The sequence below is a fragment of the Nerophis ophidion genome, linkage group LG24 (genome assembly GCF_033978795.1).
Source record: "Nerophis ophidion isolate RoL-2023_Sa linkage group LG24, RoL_Noph_v1.0, whole genome shotgun sequence".
Lineage (NCBI taxonomy): Eukaryota > Metazoa > Chordata > Actinopteri > Syngnathiformes > Syngnathidae > Nerophis > Nerophis ophidion.
This window is the reverse complement of record NC_084634.1, coordinates 19,465,025-19,483,563: the sequence shown is the minus strand read 5'-3', so window position 1 is coordinate 19,483,563 and position 18,539 is coordinate 19,465,025. Positions and strand designations below refer to the sequence as shown.

Genomic DNA, 18,539 nt, shown 5'->3' with positions numbered 1-18,539 from the left:
GCCGCCTATCCCGGGCAATGCCCTTTCCCACCACCTTAACTAACACATTTTCTGGGGGAAACACTAAAATGACATGATTGACCACATTAAATGACATGATGGGCCACTTAAATGACATAATGCACCACATTAAATGACATGACGGACCACATTATATGACAAGATTGACCACATTGAATGACCGATGGACCAACTTAAATGACATTACGGACCATATTAAAGAACAGAATTGACCACATTAAATGACATGATTGACCACATTAAATAACTTGATGGGCCACATCGAATGACCATATTAAATGAAGTGACGGACCATATTGGCGCGGTGGCAGAATGGCCGTGCGCAACCCGAGGGTCCCGGGTTCAAATCCCACCCTGCTGGTTGGCGCCTTGCATGGCAGCTCCCTCCATCAGTGTGTGAATGTGTGTGTGAATGGGTAAATGTGGAAGTAGTGTCAAAAGCGCTTTGAGTACCTTGAAGGTAGAAAAGCGCTATACAAGTACAACCCATTTATCATTTATTTATATTAAATGAAGTGACGGACCACGTTAAATGATGTAGCGGGCCACATAAAATGACGCAGCGGGACCACATAAAATAATGTAGGGGGCCACACAAATTAAGTGACGGGCCAGATGTGGCCCCGCACCCTGGAATTTAACCCACGTGTCCCAAGTGTGCCTGCTAGAAAAGTGCACTCAGTGTTTGAATGAGGATTAAATAGATGATGGCGCTCCTAGTGGTCACACGATGTAAGACAGTGAGATGGGGAGGTGCCGGGGGAGGAGCAGTGGTGCTGAATGGACAGCTCCCGCCTCATAAAGTACACACAGAGCTCCTCCAGGCAGCACAACAGCCATGAACCAGCCCAGCTCTCCGTCCTCCAGACCCGCACTCGCTCTTGGCTGGTCTCCCTGACGCGCGACGGCACCATGAAGAGGCAAAACGTGCGGACCCTCGCCCTTATCATCTGCACCTTCACCTACCTGATCGTGGGCGCCGCGATCTTTGACGCGCTGGAGTCGCAGAAGGAGACGAGTCAGAGGGGAGAGGTTTCCCTGCGCCGGGCCGAGTTGCTCCACACCTTCAACTTGTCCGAGGAGGACTTTGACAAGCTTGAGAAGGTGGTGCTGCAGCTCAAGCCGCACAAAGCCGGCGTGCAGTGGACATTCGCCGGCTCTTTTTACTTCGCAATCACTGTGATCACCACAATAGGTAAGACAGCTTCTTTCCCCTTTTTCAGCAACTTTGACTGATGATGATGCGCCTGAGTAGGAGGAAAAGGAAACAAAAAGATGCATCATTTGTTTTGAAAGGTTTAATATTCATTGCATTAATTCTTGAAATGAATGTGATGCACCACAGGTGTCTACTTCAGCAGAGCACCATGGGATCCAGGGGCGGTCCTCGCTAGTTTTACGCCCTGGGGAATCCCTCCAATGGTGCCACCCCCACCCATTTTAGGAAATAATTTATATTTTATCCTACATAACCTGAAATACAAAAAAGTAACAATAAGGGCTGTCCAAATTACCGAGTCAACTCGTGATTAATCACAAAAAATTATCCCATTAATCATGACACACTTAGACTAATCATACAATTTATTTTGACCACACAAGCTCTTTTACCTTATCCGCTATATCAGAGGTGTCCAAACTTTTCCCACTGAGGGCCGCACACTAAAAAAAAAAAAAATCAAAGCATGTGAGGGCCATTGTTATATTTTTCATTTTAAAAATTATTACAATATATATGTATATATAGATATATATATATATATATATATTTTTTTTAACCTTTCGGCCTCCCCTCTAGTTTGGTCGGGGGACCCGGGAGGGTCTTACTAATAAAAAAATCAAAGATAGATACAAAAAACCCCAAAAACATTTAAATAGCTAGATCAAACTGTGGTACTAGGCTACAAATAATTACTTAATTAAATATTCAAACAGTGTTACTGCTCAAATTGTGTGTAATGATACACTGGCCAAAAAATGTTGTTAAATAAAATCTCTGCCTAGTTTTTAATGTATACTAAGACCTACTATGCTACCGTATTATGATGTTAGTCGTTATGGTGGTGCTTGGGGAGCCAAGTTTTTTCTGAGGTGGTACTTGGTTAAAAAAAGTTTGAAAACCACTGCTCCAGATCAACTTCATGTCTGTCAATATCGATAAAAAAATGCTTTATGCCCTTTTTGTTGGCAAAAACACACACACACACAAAAATGATGTGATGTGAAGTAATCCTAGCTTTAAATTGATCAATAATTCACAACATCATGGATTTTTATTCATGAATATTTGAGCATTGATAGTTTTAAAAAATTCCACTAAGGACCACATTCATTAAAGTGATAAAAATATGTCACACGTTTTTTATTTTTTTTTACTTTCAACGCTCGAGGTCAACTTCAGATCTATCCGTCAATATCACCAAAATCATTATAAATGATTCCCGGGCGCGGCACCGCTGCTGCCCACTGCTCCCCTCACTTCCCAGGGCATGATCAAGGGGATGGGTCAAATGCAGAGGACACATTTCACCACACCTAGTGTGTGTGTGACAATCATTGGTACATAAACTTTAACAATAAAACGTTTACTGTTTTTAATGGCTTTTTTTGTTTGTCTTACGCATTTTTTTCCGGAGAAAACAAAATATGCACTATTTCCCGCAAAAAACTTTTTTTCAAAGCGAAATATTGGATGTGACGTCATTGGATTTAATCAGTCAATAACAACATAACAATATTGATTTTAATTCATCATTATTTTTTTTAGCAATGACAGTTTTAAAGAAATGGAATCTTTGTGTTATTAGTCAATATTGCAACTTTTACTCGTTACATTTGACCTGTTTGCCTTTTATTGTACTTTTTGTTTTTTGTGGGGTAACATTTTTCAAACGTGCCCCGGGTTGCTAAAAAAAATAGCCGCGGGTCGCACTTTGACAACCATTGCGCTATACGGTCAACAATCGGATCAACGCATTCGCAAGTACCAGAATGAGTGGCGAGACTTTGACTGGTGTGCAGCCTGAAAGAACTTTAAGTAAAACTGTTGCTGAGTTTTGTGCAAATAAGTGACATGCGTTTAAGTAGAACGTTTAAAAACGTCCCTGGATGACATTCTGGCAAAAAAACTGCATTTGTTTACGAATATTGGGGTCTTATTTTAAGATAATTCTAACTATACAAGCAAGTCATCATCTGCAATTAATCAGGATAAATCCAAATTCCAAAATGTGATTAGTCTGAAAAAAACCAACCAAAAAAAAAAACATTTGACAGCCCTATAGTAACAACACATATACAGAATAAACACACCAAATATTTGGTCACACAAATACAAATGAATTGAATAAATAAATACAGTCATTAACTGGTTCCGGACAAATTGAAGTAGGAATCATTTATTTTAAAACAAATACTTTCATAGCTAGAGCATAAAGAAGCCAGTTTACAACCTTTTTAATGCACTTTTTATGAGAGCCATCTGAACATGAAATAACACCCTTTAGTAACTTTTACCAATATAGCAGTGCTGGTTGAGGCTAAGCCAATCAGTGGCCAAGATACTGAACAGAACACTCTGATGGCCAATAATACTGTATTAGTAATATTTTCAGTTTATTTAGCCAGGTATGCTTGAAAATGTTTCATTTAGGACCAAACAATTGTAGAGTATTTTTACTCTACAGAATTTGACACGTTGTTATGCAAAGATACAGAAGGTGGAGGTTAGTTTTTCTTAAAGAATGAGTGAAGAATGTACTACCGACCGAAAAGAGATGATGCAGTATTATCTGCTCATAGATGCTTCCTGGTGGCTGTTTGAGTACACTGCAGTTAGTCCTGGATAGTCCCACACAGGACTCTCACAAAAATAAGTGTAAAGTGCTGACATTTATTTTTTGATATAAAATCATTAATTATATAATCATGCGCAATCTGATGTGTACGATTGATTCTGTGACATAGTGGATCAATAGATTCTAATAAGATTCAGCTTGGAAAAAACTTTTTGCCTATGATCAGTTCATGAATATTTGCATGCATCAATGTGACATATTAGCTCATTTTTATGCACATATTTCTCCTTTTTAAAACAACTTATTTCAATAACCAATAAATTAGTACATGTATCACTGGTGCACATAATGAGTATCACTGAGCTTCAACTATTTTTCGAAGATCATTATTTTGTTACCGCAATTGGAGTGGATGTGACGCATAGTGCTATTATTGTGAAGGCCGGAAGGGTGTGACTGGTGGGAAAAAGAGAGCTCTTAATGATGGCCGAGTTTGAATGAGATGGTTGACTTCAAAAAACGTGCCGAGCTGGCACGACATCTTACCCTCGGTAAATCCTTGGTTTCTATAGTTTACCCATTTTAACACTTTATTACTCACATATTTGTGATGAAAAGTGCCACTCTTCACAAAAAGTGTTCACTGTTTTGGGGGGGAGGTTTTTCCTCTTCTACAACCCACTTGTAACTAACTCTGCTTCATCTTGGAAAAACAAAACAAAACAGAAAACAAATAAAACTCTCATAACAGGTTTGCATTGGTCATTGAGAAGATTAAAGGAGGTGGGGCTGTCAAAATTGTCAAAAGTAAAGTAATATCTTAACTTACAAGCTTAATTGGTTGCGTGACGGCGCTCTTAACTCAAAACACTTGTATGTCAAATCAACGTCTCCCACTAAAACAAATTAAAATTAATTTAATTGGTGCTTGCCCCAGCCAAAAAAAACATTACAATTTCAACATGTATCATGCTTTGAAAAATAAAATCACACTTTTTGGTAATAAATATTATGAAAAACAATACAAAAGAATGTACTACTACTACTGCAGTCTTATGAATTATTGTAGTAATAATGTACAGCATTTACCTTGGAGACTGGACTTCTAAGGTATCTCCTTCCAGCTGCTTCTCCGTCAAACACACCATCAGCAGCTTCTCCATACTATTTATGCATTAATCTCAACCGTTTGGATATTATTCTAACATTCTGCTTCAGTGTGTCACACTCCAACCGCATCGCCAGATTTTGGATGATTTCTTTCCTTAATTCAATGAAAATCATCCACTTTTTCTCGGCACCATCCATCACTCTAAATTTCTTCCTTCCTATAGTTGGAAAAACTAAATTTGAGTTGATCTCTAGCTGGTGTTATTGAGTGGTGAGCAATTAGTGGGGAGAACAATCATGTGACGACATGTGCTACTAGAATCAAAAGAAGAGTTACTTGAACTATCATGCAAATCTGTTGCTGTGTGTCATTGAGGCCTGACACAAACTGGGAGCCGAGAGGACACCTTTATAAATAGACAACATTGTTCCACGTCAGAGCTTTTGAAGCTGGGAGCGTTTTGCTGAAAACACAGCGTTGTGGGTCACCTTAAAGTCAAATATTGCACTGCAGCTGTAGTGCCTCTTTAAATGTAAGAAGAAAAAAAAGATTGCTGCATTGTATTTGGGCAAAAAAGTTGGCATTAGACGATACGGTAATGTTCATTTTGCTTCTTTTACAGATCTCCTAATTTTTTTTAATTTTTTTTTTTTATGAAGTACCACATTTGATTAGAACCTGCTTTTATTTGATTTGCAATACATTCCACTCAAAACTAGCAACACTTTACTGGGGTATTAAACTTTTTTTTTTACAAACCCCGTTTCCATATGAGTTGGGAAATTGTGGTAGATGTAAATATAAACGGAATACAATGATTTGCAAATCTTTTTCAACCCATATTCAATTAAATGCACTACAAAGACAAGATATTTGATGTTCAAACTCATAAACTGTATTTTTTTTGCAAATAATAATAAACTTAGAATTTCATGGCTGCAACGCGTGGCAAAGTAGTTGGGAAAGGGCATGTTCACCACTGTGTTACATCACCTTTTCTTTTAACAACACTTAATAAACGTTTGGGAACTGAGGAAAGTAATTGTTGAAGCTTTGAAAGTGGAATTATTTCCAATTCTTGTTTTATGTAGAGCTTCAGTTGTTCATAATGCTCCCAACAGCAATATCGCAATCTTTTTTTACAAAGCCGCGCTGTTGTAACACGTGCTGAATGTGGCTTGGCATTGTCTTGCTGAAAAATAAGCAGGGGCGTCCATGAAAAAGACGGCGCTTAGATGATAGAATATGTTGTTCCAAAACCTGTATGTACCTTTCAGCATTAATGGTACCTTCACAGATGTAAAAGTTACCCATGCCTTGGGCACTAATGCACCCCCATACCATCACAGATGCTGGCTTTTGAACTTCGTGTCGATAACAGTCTGGATGGTTCGCTTACCCCTTGGTCCGGATGACACCATGTCTAATATTTCCAAAAACAATTTGAAATGTGGACTCGTCGGACCACAGAACACTTTTCCACTTTGCATCAGTCCATGTTAGATGATCTTGGGCCCAGAGAAGCCGGCAGCGTTTCTGGATGTTGTTGATAAATGGCTTTCGCTTTGCACTGTAGAGCTTTAACTTGCACTTACAGATGTAGCGACAAACTGTATTTAGTGACAGTGGTTTTCTGAAGTGTTCCTGAGCCCATGTGGTAATATCCTTTAAAGATTGATGTCGGTTTTTTAAACAGTGCCTTCTGAAGGATCGAAGGTCACGGTTATTCAATGTGGGTTTCCGGCCATGCCGCTTACGTGGAGTGATTTCTCCAGATTCTCTGAACCTTTTGATGATATTATGGACCGTAGATGTTGAAATCCCTAAATTTCTTGCAATTGCACGTTGTTCTTAAACTGTTTGACTATTTGCTCACGCAGTTGTGAACAAAGGGGTGTACCTTCCCCATCCTTTCTTGTGAAAAACTGAGCATTTTTTGGGAAGCTGTTTTTATACCCAATCATGGCACCCACCTGTTCCAAATTAGCCTGCACACCTGTGGGATTAAATTCTAAAGTTAATGATTATTTGCAAAAAAAAAAATGTTTTTGAGTTTGAACATCAAATATGTTGTTTTTGTAACATATTCAACTGAATATGGGTTGAAAATGATTTGCAAATCATTGTATTCCGTATATATTTACATCTAACACAATTTCCCAACTCATATGGAAACGGGGTTTGTAAAAATTTCTCATTTGGCCTGCCGAACATCGTCCAAATAGGTTTGACGAAACCTTTCAAATGAAGGCGGCTCATGTATACAATACTACCGCCACCCTGCAGGAGGCAACAGCGAGGCATACTGTATGTGTCACAATGAAGCAGCAGTGGTGTGAGTAGAAGAAGACTACTCATTCAAATCCCCCCAAAAATCTAAATAAATAGCAAAAATCTGACTTTTAACAACGACTGGACAAAAAAGTATGAATGAACGTCCCCGAGCTAGTGCTCCAGTCATTGTTTCCTGTCGCACTTTTTAAGCGACGGACACGGTGTTCTAGACAAGCAGCAACAAGTTGAACAACGCGAGAAATCCACACGAGTAAGCTTGATCACGAAACTTGGTCAGATCTTTGCAAGTGCATATTGTGCATAAATGTATTTAGGGTTTTTATGGATTGATATTGCTGACTTTGCGATCTCTGTTGTATTTGTGGTTGTGTTGTTTAATACGTGTAGGGCTAAATTTGACCAGTGGAGAGCAATAAAGCTACACCTTAGGTTTCCTTGTGATGAGCCCCATATGGTATACCGCTACTAGTATAGTACAGCGATACTAATTAATCATATTCGGTGCTATATCGCCTCTAAAAAGTACGCAAGTGTCATCCCTGCAGGACGAGGAATAGCTAAACATGCTTCACTACACACTGTAGCTCACCAGCGTAACAATGTCAACAAATGCCATTGGACATCCACTATAATGATACAAAGTGTAGGGGCGTATTTAGTCGATACTACTATGGTTACATCGATATTTTTTAGCATCACAAAATCTTTTTCGTTTTTTTTTCTTATTTATGTTTATAAACTCAGCAAATATGTCCCTGCACACATGAGGAATATGACCTATGTATGATCCTGTAACGACTTGCTATCAGATTGATACCCAAATTCGTGGTATCATCCAAAACTAATTTAAAGTATCTAAACAACAGAAGTGTATATAGAACATGTTGAAACGGAAAATAACCAGATGCTATGTGTAAATGAAGAAATAGATGAATAATCAATTTTTACAGCCTGTCCTTTATAATGTTAACAAAATAATAGAATGGAAAATGACACAATATGTTACTGCATATGACAGCAGACTCATTAGGAGCCTTTGTTTGCTTACTTAATAATAAAAGAAAAGTGGTCTTGTATGATTACTATTTTATTCAAGGACAAAATTGCAATAGGAAATATATGTTTAATGTACAGTAAGATTTTTTGTTAAAATAAAGCCAATAATGTCATTTTGTGTGGTCCCCTTTATTTAGAAAAGTATCGAAATGTACCGAAAAGTATCGAAATACATTTCAGTATTGGTACCAAAATATTTGTATCGGGACAACACTCAACACTACCCCATACATTGTGAGCAATGATTGACGTAGTTACTGTTTAATTACTATATGCGTAAACATCTGTAGTTTATTGTGTGAATGTATTTTGTCATGACATGGGGGTTTACGCATCTTACTGCAAGGTTTGTTCTCCCGAGATGCAAACGGACTAATCTGGACCAGGCGTGAAGTTAGGAACATTTTAAATTATTCACTATCAAAATAGGAACAAACATAAACTACGGCGTGGAAAAAAACACAAAACTGTGGCATGAAAAAAACAACATAAACTATGGCTTGGAACAAACAAGACTTACTGTGGCATGAAAACGACCAGCATGAACTATGGCATGAACACAGCAAATACAGGGTAGCGTGAAATAGGCATGAAAGGGCAACATCACCAGGACGACTAACTGGCAAAAAATGCTTAAATAAAAGTCTCTTGATTAGAGCAGGTGCATTTTTTATATGAAGCAGGTGAAACTAATGGGTCATCATGCTAACTAAACAAGGGAGCGTAAACAGGAACTAAAAGAGTCTAAAACTAACAGAAAATAACAAACAACATGATACAGATCACAGATCATGACATATTTACACTAAACCTATTTTTATTTATGTGAAATACACTATGGACGCTACACTTTTGTAAAGTTTACTTTATACTTATATTTTCAGTCTTACAAACCTGAATTAAGGAAGAAGTGTAAAGAAAAAAAACTAAGGAAGGGAAATAATTCTAAAGAAGAAACATCAATCTCCACAAAACTTCTGCAGCTTCTGTTTCTTCATATTGTTAATTAACTGTCCAGCTACACACGCTGGAAACGAGTAGCGAGAGCAGAATAATGAATTTATTGATAGTGCAATGTGAGAGCTGGTTTGTTTACTTTGCAATTAAGTAAACACAGTCTCCAGGGACCTGCGGAGGCCCTTTTTGATGAAACATCCAAATTTCAATGTCCAGCCCTTGAGCTCTTGGGCTCTCGAAACTGCGGTCGTCTTCATGATGTAGTTGAATAGCCCTGTTCTACTATATCTAAGCCATCCTCTGTTGTTCAGAGAGCAGCACTGACCTGTGGCTTGTAACCCAATCAGAGGCGTGCGACTTAATTGCACACTAACCCAACCCGGGTCTTCTGTAACCGTGAAACCCCGCGGCTGCTGCAAACACAGTTGTTGCCGCTCCAACTGCCATTACATATTAATGACAACACCAGAGCCCGACTGTTCCGCTGTTTAATTGGCCTCGTGGATCGCACTCAAGCTCAGGCTGCCATAGTCTGCTGTCAAGATGGTTGTTCTTAAGCACAGTGTGACCGTTTCTGAGCTTAAACTACTACAAAAACCCACTAAGTTTTAGTGCTTTAATACAAAAAAGTTATAAAAATATATAAGTACATGTGTATAAGCGCATTTTTAAATATAAACAAGTATCAAATAATTATAGTTGCATACAAAGTCTCCAAGGCAGAAGTGTATTAGAAAGTATCCAGTAACAAACGTGTCAGCATCATTCAACTTACTGCGTGTTGAGCTTAATTTAAAGGCCTACTGAAATTAGATTTTTTTTATTTAAACGGGGATAGCAGGTCCATTGTATGTGTCATACTTGATCATTTCACAATATTGCCATATATTTGCTGAAAGGATTTAGTAGAGAACATCCACCATAAAGTTTGCAACTTTCGGTGATAAGAGAAAAGCCCCCGCCTCTACCGGAAGTCGCAGACGATGACGTCACATGTTTGATGGCTCCTCACATATTCACATTGTTTTTAACGGGAGCCTCCAACAAAAAGTGCTATTCGGACCGAGAAAACGACAATTTCCCCATTAATTTGCGCGAGGATGAAAGATTCGTGTTTGAGGATATTGATAGTGACTGACTAGAAAAAAAAAACAACACGCGATTGCATTGGGACGAATTCCGATGTTTTTAGACACATTTACTAGGTTAATTCTGGGAAATACCTTATCTTTCTATTGTGTTGCTAGTGTTTTAGTGAGTTTAATATTACCTGATAGTCATAAGGGTGTCTCCACGGGTGTCTTGACGCGCAGTGTCTCAGGGGAGTCGACGGCAGCTATGGACGGCACAAGCTCAGCTTTTCTCCGGTAAGAACTGACTTTTTAACCACAATTTTCTCACCGAAACCTGCTGGTTGACATGTGGTCGGGATCCATGTTCTCTTGCCCGCGCTCTGATCCATAGGAAAGTTTCATCTCCAGGAATTTTAAACAAGGAATCACCGTGTGTTTGTGTGACTAAAAGCTAAAGCTTCCCCACTCCATCTTTCTACTGTGACTTCTCCAATATTGATTGAACAAATTGCAAAAGATTCAGCAACACAGATGTCCAAAAAACTGTATAATTATGCCGTTAAAGCAGACGACATTTAGCTGTGTGTGTGCGCAGCGCTCATACTTCCTAAAAACCCGTGACGTCTTGTGTACACGTCATCATTACACGACGTTTCGAAGACGAAACTCCCGGGAAATTTAAAATTGTAATTTAGTAAACTCAAAAGGCCGTATTGGCATGTGTTGCAATGTTAATATTTCATCATTGATATGACTGCGTGGTGGGTAGTAGTGGGTTTCAGTAGGCCTTTAATAAATTAGTGTGGCCACTATATGTCGCCAATTACCACCTAACATCATATATAAGTTAGTGTTAGTCCTTAGGGCTGTTAATCTTTGGGAACCACACAATTCAAGTCGATTCTTGGGGACTCGATTCAGAATCGATTTAATTCAAAGCTATTCTTGATTCATAATCAATACTTTTTTTAATAACATTTGGTGGCAGTTTTATGATTACCTTCATTCCTCCATAAAATAGACAAACAGCGTTGAAAATTTTTTCAATTACTGTACAGCATACAAGGGAGTCTACATTAACACAGCTCGAATTTAACCACGGCAACCGCTGTGACCGCCCTCATCATTTGTCGTAATATCCTAAAAAATGTACCAACATCAGCGGCAAGAAGATGCCGTGACTGCCCTTGACTTTTTAATTGTTAATGGACGAGGGTTGTAACAGTTAACGGTGTAATGATAATTTGCGATAAAATTCCAGACGGTTAGTAACACCGACTATTTTTATAATTACAAAAATACTTAATTTATTCATGCATTTTAGGCAACACAAAGTCAGGCGCATGCGCACTTGCGTCGTTTGGCTTGATAATCATGGCAGACTAACGACACGGACTTTGCTTCGGAGATTTTTGGTTTAATGTTATTTTCCCTCACTTCCCGGCCTGCGTTTAAGAGCGCAATGCGGTGTTTAGATGGAGACAGGTGTGGACAATATTACAGGCAGACACACATGTCCCCACACTAAAAGTATACAGCAAAGGAGAAAACTATTTGATGTTGTTTTTATTTTCTCAATGCAGCGTCCATCAGCTGCTGTGACTGAGAGTTAATAAGGTGAGGAAAAATTCAGCAGGTGCTGTGTCGTGAACGTTATCACAGATTGTTTAGAAAGTCTTTAGTTTGTTGACAGGGATGTTTACTCGTCCTTTATGTAACTGCAAAATTTTTCAGTGTTCAAATAACATCAATACTAGCTAAAAGGTTTTGTCATCTCATCGAATTGAACGCAGGCTTTGAAGATTGTGTATTCGACGTGAGAGGTGTCACTTTTTATTTTTGTTGGCCAAACTGTTGTACTGATAGGAGGCATTGGAGAAGAACAAAGCTTGTTTATTTGACTTTACCTGTGTTAGCCAAAATGATTTGTGTTTTATTTTGATCAAAAAGTAAACAACATTTTTTTTTTTTGTTACATTACTTGTGGGTTTTTTTATGTCACAAAGGTATTACTTCAAAACCTATTGTTAATGTTTTATTGTGTATAGTTAATTCCTATATGACATGTTTCTGCTCAAACTCTTAATGGATCTGTCCCGATACAGCATCTACATATACATATAAATGTAAAAAACTTAAATAAATAATAAATTAAAAAAACTCCCTCTATCAAAATGTAATAATAGATAATTTAATGACGAAAAGCTGTCGAGTTGATATTATTAAAGAATAAAAAAACCTGAATAGCATCTGTGGATATGTCATGCCTGTAATTCAGTTTTAAGTTTGATCATGTTTGTTTTGTTTTTGGACTCTTGTTTCCCGTTTTACACTTCCTGGTTTTGTTTTTCCATAGTAACCCATTAGTTTCCACCTAGTCTCCAAGTCACGCCCAGCCCTCAGTCCCACACCTGTTTCTAATCATCATAGCTGCTATTTATACCATTCTGTTTCTGTCCTCGTCCTGGGAATTTTGCTATTTGCTTTCTGCCTTCATTGCATTGCTTACCTATGCTGCTCATTCTCCATGCCCACGATCACCTGCCACGCACCTTGCTATTCTCGCCTCCTGTTTTTGTTGTCACAGTAAGTGTTTTTTTATTTATTTCCATCCATCCATCCATTTTCTACCGCTTATTCCCTTTCGGGGTCGCGGGGGGCGCTGGCGCCTATCTCAGCTACAATCGGGCGGAAGGCAGGGTACACCCTGGACAAGTCGCCACCTCATCGCAGGGCCAACACAGATAGACAGACAACATTCACACTCACATTCACACACTAGGGCCAATTTAGTGTTGCCAATCAACCTATCCCCAGGTGCATGTCTTTGGAAGTGGGAGGAAGCCGGAGTACCCGGAGGGAACCCACGCATTCACGGGGAGAACATGCAAACTCCACACAGAAAGATCCCGAGCCTGGATTTGAACCCAGGACTGCAGGAACTTCGTAATGTGAGGCAGACGCACTAACCCCTCTGCCACCGTGAAGCCCTTTTTTTTTTAATTTATTTATTTGTTTTTTTCCCTTGGCCTCAGTCTGCACCTCCTCTCCAGGGCCCAGGCAAAGACCGATTTTTTAAATTTTATTTTAATCTTCTATTTTTTTCTCCCCCCCTCACCCCTTTGTTTACCTTTATCTCATCTTTTTTGTAAGGGGCGCTGGAAGCCGGCAGACCCGTCAGCGATCCTGTTCTGTCTCCCTGTAATGTTTGTCTAAACTTGAATGGGATTGTGCTGAAAATTTTAATTTTCCTGAAGGAACTCTCCTGACGGAATAAATAAAGTACTATCTAATCTAATCTAATAGTCATGCCATCGTGCTGTTTCTGTTCATAGTTCATTCATGCCAATCGAGCAAGTGTTTTTGTTTCCTGTTTATATTTTATAGCCAAGTTTTACACCTCCTTGTGAGCGCCCTTAGTTTGCTTATTTTTCTGTTTAGTGTATAAATACAAAATCATGTACCTGAATTCACGCCTGGCTCGTCCCATATTCCCTCTGCGTCAAAGGAGCACAAACAATCCAAGTCCAAGCTTGACAGAAAGTTCCCAGCAGAAAAACTCCTTCGCAGATGATAATATGGACGAGGCTTCGTTGGCGGTGCTGCGCACTATGGAGGAGGAAACGCTCCGCTATTCCTCCATGGTGCTCAAAGAGATGATGTGGGGGCCAAATGGCAAATTGGTGCCAATAAAATCCATTTGGTCCGAAGATGACGCCATGCCGTCTTCCTGGAAGCGTTCCCTCGACGAAGGACTTTGGGGAAGGCTTCCAGGTGCAGAAAGGAAGCGTCGCGCCAGCAAGCTCCTCCCACTCAGGGCGGAAGTGGACCGCGAGCTGCCCGGACTCTCCATGACAACGTCACGCCACCGTCAACACACATCACAGATCAGGAAGATTTTTTTTCAGGACTTTCACAATTAATCACCCACCTCCATCAGATGACTCAAACCCCATAACCATAATTACTACAAAAAAATGATATTGCACAATAGATCACATCCGTCACAGCCATCCAAAATTCATGCCACGCCCCCCAGGACTCAAGCCTCCCCCAAGCCACAAGATTTTTTTTCAGATAATCAAACAAAGACAATAAAAAAAATAATATGGACAATTTAAAGGGGAAGACTCTGCCCTCCTCCTCACCTCCCTCCGCCCACCCCAAAAGACTTTTCCAGGTCATGATGAAAGTGTCTGGGAGCCACTCCTTGAGGGGGGGGGGGCCTGGGGCTGGGAGCTTGTCAGGAGGTTCTGCTCAGTGCGGTTCCAAGCCACAGCGACCAGCTCGTCCTCCACCTTCAGTCTTTCAGCCTGCCAAGCCACAGCGACCAGCACATCCCCCACCTCCAGTTTTTTAACAGATTAAGCCGCAGCTTCCAGCAAGGCCACCTCGTCCACGTCAGAGTCAAAGTCCAAGTCCACGCCAAAGTCCAAGTCCACGCCAAAGTCCAAGTCCATGCCTAAGTCCAAGTCCAGCACCAAGTCCAAGACCAAGTCTGATGCTAGCACCAAGTCCAGGTCCAAGGCTAGCTCCAAGTTCAGGTCTGATGCTAGCACCAAGTTTAAGTCCAAGTCCAAGGCTAGCACCACGACCTGCTCCACGGCTAGCGCCACGACCAAGTCCACGGCTAGCACCGCGACCAAGTCCATGGCTAGCGCCACGACCTGCTCCACGTCAACCTCCAACGCCAAGTCCACGTCAACCTCCAACGCCAAGTCCACGACAACCTCCAACGCCAAGTCCACGTCAACCTCCAGGTCCAAGTCCACGTCAAAGTCAAAGTCCACCGCCAAGACGCCAAGCGCCGCCAGTGCCAGCGCCAAGACGCCAAGCGCCGCCAGTGCCAGGAGCAAGACGCCAAACGCCGCCAGTGCCGGCGGCAAGACGCCAAGCGCCGCCAGTGCCGGCGGCAAGACGCCAAGCGCCGCCAGTGCCGGCGGCAAGACGCCAAGCGCCGCCAGTGCCAGCGCCAAGACGCCAAGTGCCGCCAGTGCTACCAGTCGCAGCTCCATGCCAAGACCTGCCACGTGATGCTCCGCCTGCACCACGCCGAGCTACAGTGTCTGCACCATGCCAAGCTCCAGTGCCTGCTACAGTGCCTGCTCCACGCCGAGCGGGAATGCCAAGTCCACGCCGAGCGGGAACGCCAAGTCAAAGTCCATGCCGAGGCCCTAGTCCACGTCGAGCGCCAACGCCGTTGCCACGCTGAGCTTCATCGCCTGCCACGATGACGACGCGTCCGCCTCCTTGTCGGCCGGGCGTCCACCACGCCAGGGATGCCGACCTCCTCGTCGGCCACGGTTGTGGCCACTACGTGGTTGTCCGCCACGCCCGCCTCGTCAGCCACATTTGTGGTCTCTACATGGTCGTCCGCCACGCCAAGGGGGTCAGCCACCGATATGGCCGTTCCCAGGTCGCCCACTTCGATCTTCTACGCGTCGCCGCCACCTGACTATGCCCCGGTGGATATGGGGACACGTGGTCTGGCGGCCTACCGCCATGTCCCCCTCCCGCCCTCCCATGACTCTTGATCATTGCTTTTTTTTTTTGGACATCTGGAATATGTCCTTAATGGGGGGGTACTGTCATGCCTGTAATTCAGTTTTAAGTTTGATCATGTTTGTTTTGTTTTTGGACTCTTGTTTCCTGTTTTACACTTCCTGGTTTTGTTTTTCCATAGTAACCCATTAGTTTTCACCTGGTCTCCAAGTCACGCCCAACCCTCAGTCCCACACCTGTTTCTAACCATCATAGCTGCTATTTATACCATTCTGTTTCTGTCCTCGTCCTGGGAACTTTGCTATTTGCTTTCTGTCTTCATTGCATTGCTTACCTATGCTGCTCATTCTCCATGCCCACGATCACCTGCCACGCACCTTGCTATTCTTGCCTCCCGTTTTTGTTGTCACAGTAAGTGTTTTGTTTTAGTTGTTTATAGTCATGCCATCGTGCTGTTTCTGTTCATGGTTCATTCATGCCAATCGAGCAAGTGTTTTTGTTTCCTGTTTATATTTTTTAGCCAAGTTTTATACCTACTTGTGAGCACCCTTAGTTTGCTTACTTTTCTGTTTAGTGTATAAATAAAGAATCATGTACCTGAATTCACGCCTGGCTCGTCCCATATTCCCTCTGCGTCGAAGGAGCACAAACAATCCAAGTCCAAGCTTGACAGGATAACGTTCATCTATAGTCTTTTTATTAGAAATTACAAATAATATGATGGTATTACATTCACACCCCAACACATTACCTAACAATCAGTAATCATGATTTCAATAACGATAACAATAATCTTAACTATTACTGTTAGATCTTATGGCTATTAGGTGCCATCTTTCAACATTCCCTGCCACGAAAGAAAATAATGTTTGCCTTGATGCCCTAAAATATGAGCCCTCCTTTAAGGCAATACTTGCCTTGACCTTAAAAAGGTAAAATACAAGGCCTGCATTAACAATATGATTTTAATTGAAAAGAAAAAATAAATAAATATATATATATATATATATATATTTTTTCAATGGATTAAGAATCATTACAAATAAGAATCGTGATTTATTCAAAAATAGATTATTTTTGACACCCCTATTAATCATACCAACTATTGTTGTTTGTTTGAGTAATTTCACTTGATCAAGCCTTTTTCTAACATCCAATACTACAAAATAAAAGTATGTATGATTTGTGCTGATAACTGCACTTTTTGGGGGGAATTTTGCCTATCATTACCTTATGAGAGACAAGAAGACAGAATTTTTTTTCCCCCCGCTTTTTAACATAAAAATCGTCTCGTTCTAGTTGGCTAACAATGCATTTAATGGGAGCACTCAATTCTACCTCTTAATCACTTTAAAAATAAATTTAAAGACTGTCAACAATACTTCAACTACGTTTCATAAACTGTATAATAACCAAGCTGTGGGTACATTGTTATCGTAAGAGCGACCACTTAAAAACTTATTTTTAAACGTAGCAACACATCGGCATGCTTCTGTATAAGCCGTAAAAGCTAACTACGGCAAGAAATAAGATGGTTTCTATGTCAACACGAAACATGGGACAAGCAGTAGAAGTTTGTAATGCACAACACCGCGTGCGATACGACACCAATTTGTACTCACTGAAAAACATCATATTACAGTATCTGTAAAGTATTAGCCCATAATTCAGGTTTTTTTTGTACACAGCTAGCCAGACAGCGTATGTACTTGAGTTGTAATAACGTGCATGACGTGCTGCGAGTATCATGATCGATACTAAAGTGACTCACTCGATGGACAGTTGTTCGTCTAGTCCAGCTGGCCAGGCATGTTTTCAGTTGATTACGGGTTAGCAATCCATTTATGTGGAAATAGCTTGGCTCCAAGTTCCATATCATAGCGTCAAAATCACTTCAAAATCCCCCCCACCCAGCTTTCGTCTGCTCCAACGTTTCACTCTTACTTGCTAGTGACAGTCACAACTATGGTACCAGGCTACTCCTAAGAGGTGCTCTCCCCCGTCTTAAACCCAAAACTGATGTTTTGAAAAAGACTGTTAAGTATCGGGCAATCACTTACTGGAATCGACTTCCACAATATCTGGTATCAATCACCACCAGCATAGTGGGTTTTAAGAATAGACTAAGAGGAGAAGTATTGCGGAAAGAGATTATTCTGGATTGGACCTAATGTCATGACTGTTTTTATTGTCTACTGACTATTTTATTGATTATGGGACAAGCAGTAGAAATGGATGGATGGTACTTTCTCCTCACTTATTGTTTGTCTTTGGTACACTAATGCAGTGTTTTTCAACCACTGAGCCGCGGCACATTAGTGTGCCGTGAGATACAGTCTTGTGTGCCATGGGAGATTATGTAATTTCACCTATTTAGGGTAAAAATATTTTTTGCAAACCGATAATTATAGTCTGCAGATGATGTGTTGTTGTTGAGTATCGGTGCAGTCTAGAGCTCCGCAGAGTAAAAATGTATACTCTTCAATCAATCAATAAATGTTTACTTATATAGCCCTAGATTACGAGCGTCTCAAAGAGCTGCACAAGCCACAACAACATCATCGGCTCAGATCCCACCCCAGGGCTCAAGAAAAAACTGATCAATACTCTTTAATATCATTAGGTGGCAGCAGGTAAATAATTGCTTTGTAGACGTCGGAACATGGTTTGTCGTGATCCCGATATGCAGATGACAGTGGGAGGCAGGTTGCAGGTAAAAAGCTATCT

The 18,539-nt window shown here is 40.8% G+C and overlaps 1 protein-coding gene across 1 annotated transcript in view; it reads left to right on the top strand.

Moving 5' to 3' along the window:
- Positions 1-852: 852 nt before the first annotated feature.
- The window catches only part of kcnk3a (potassium channel, subfamily K, member 3a), an 83,582-nt gene continuing 65,895 nt past the window's right edge, over positions 853-18,539 (top strand). Inside the window, exon 1 of the mRNA XM_061886095.1 lies at positions 853-1,216. Within this exon, the coding sequence (XP_061742079.1) occupies positions 934-1,216 (283 nt within the window). The 5' untranslated portion in view covers positions 853-933. The remainder of the gene's footprint in view (positions 1,217-18,539) is intronic.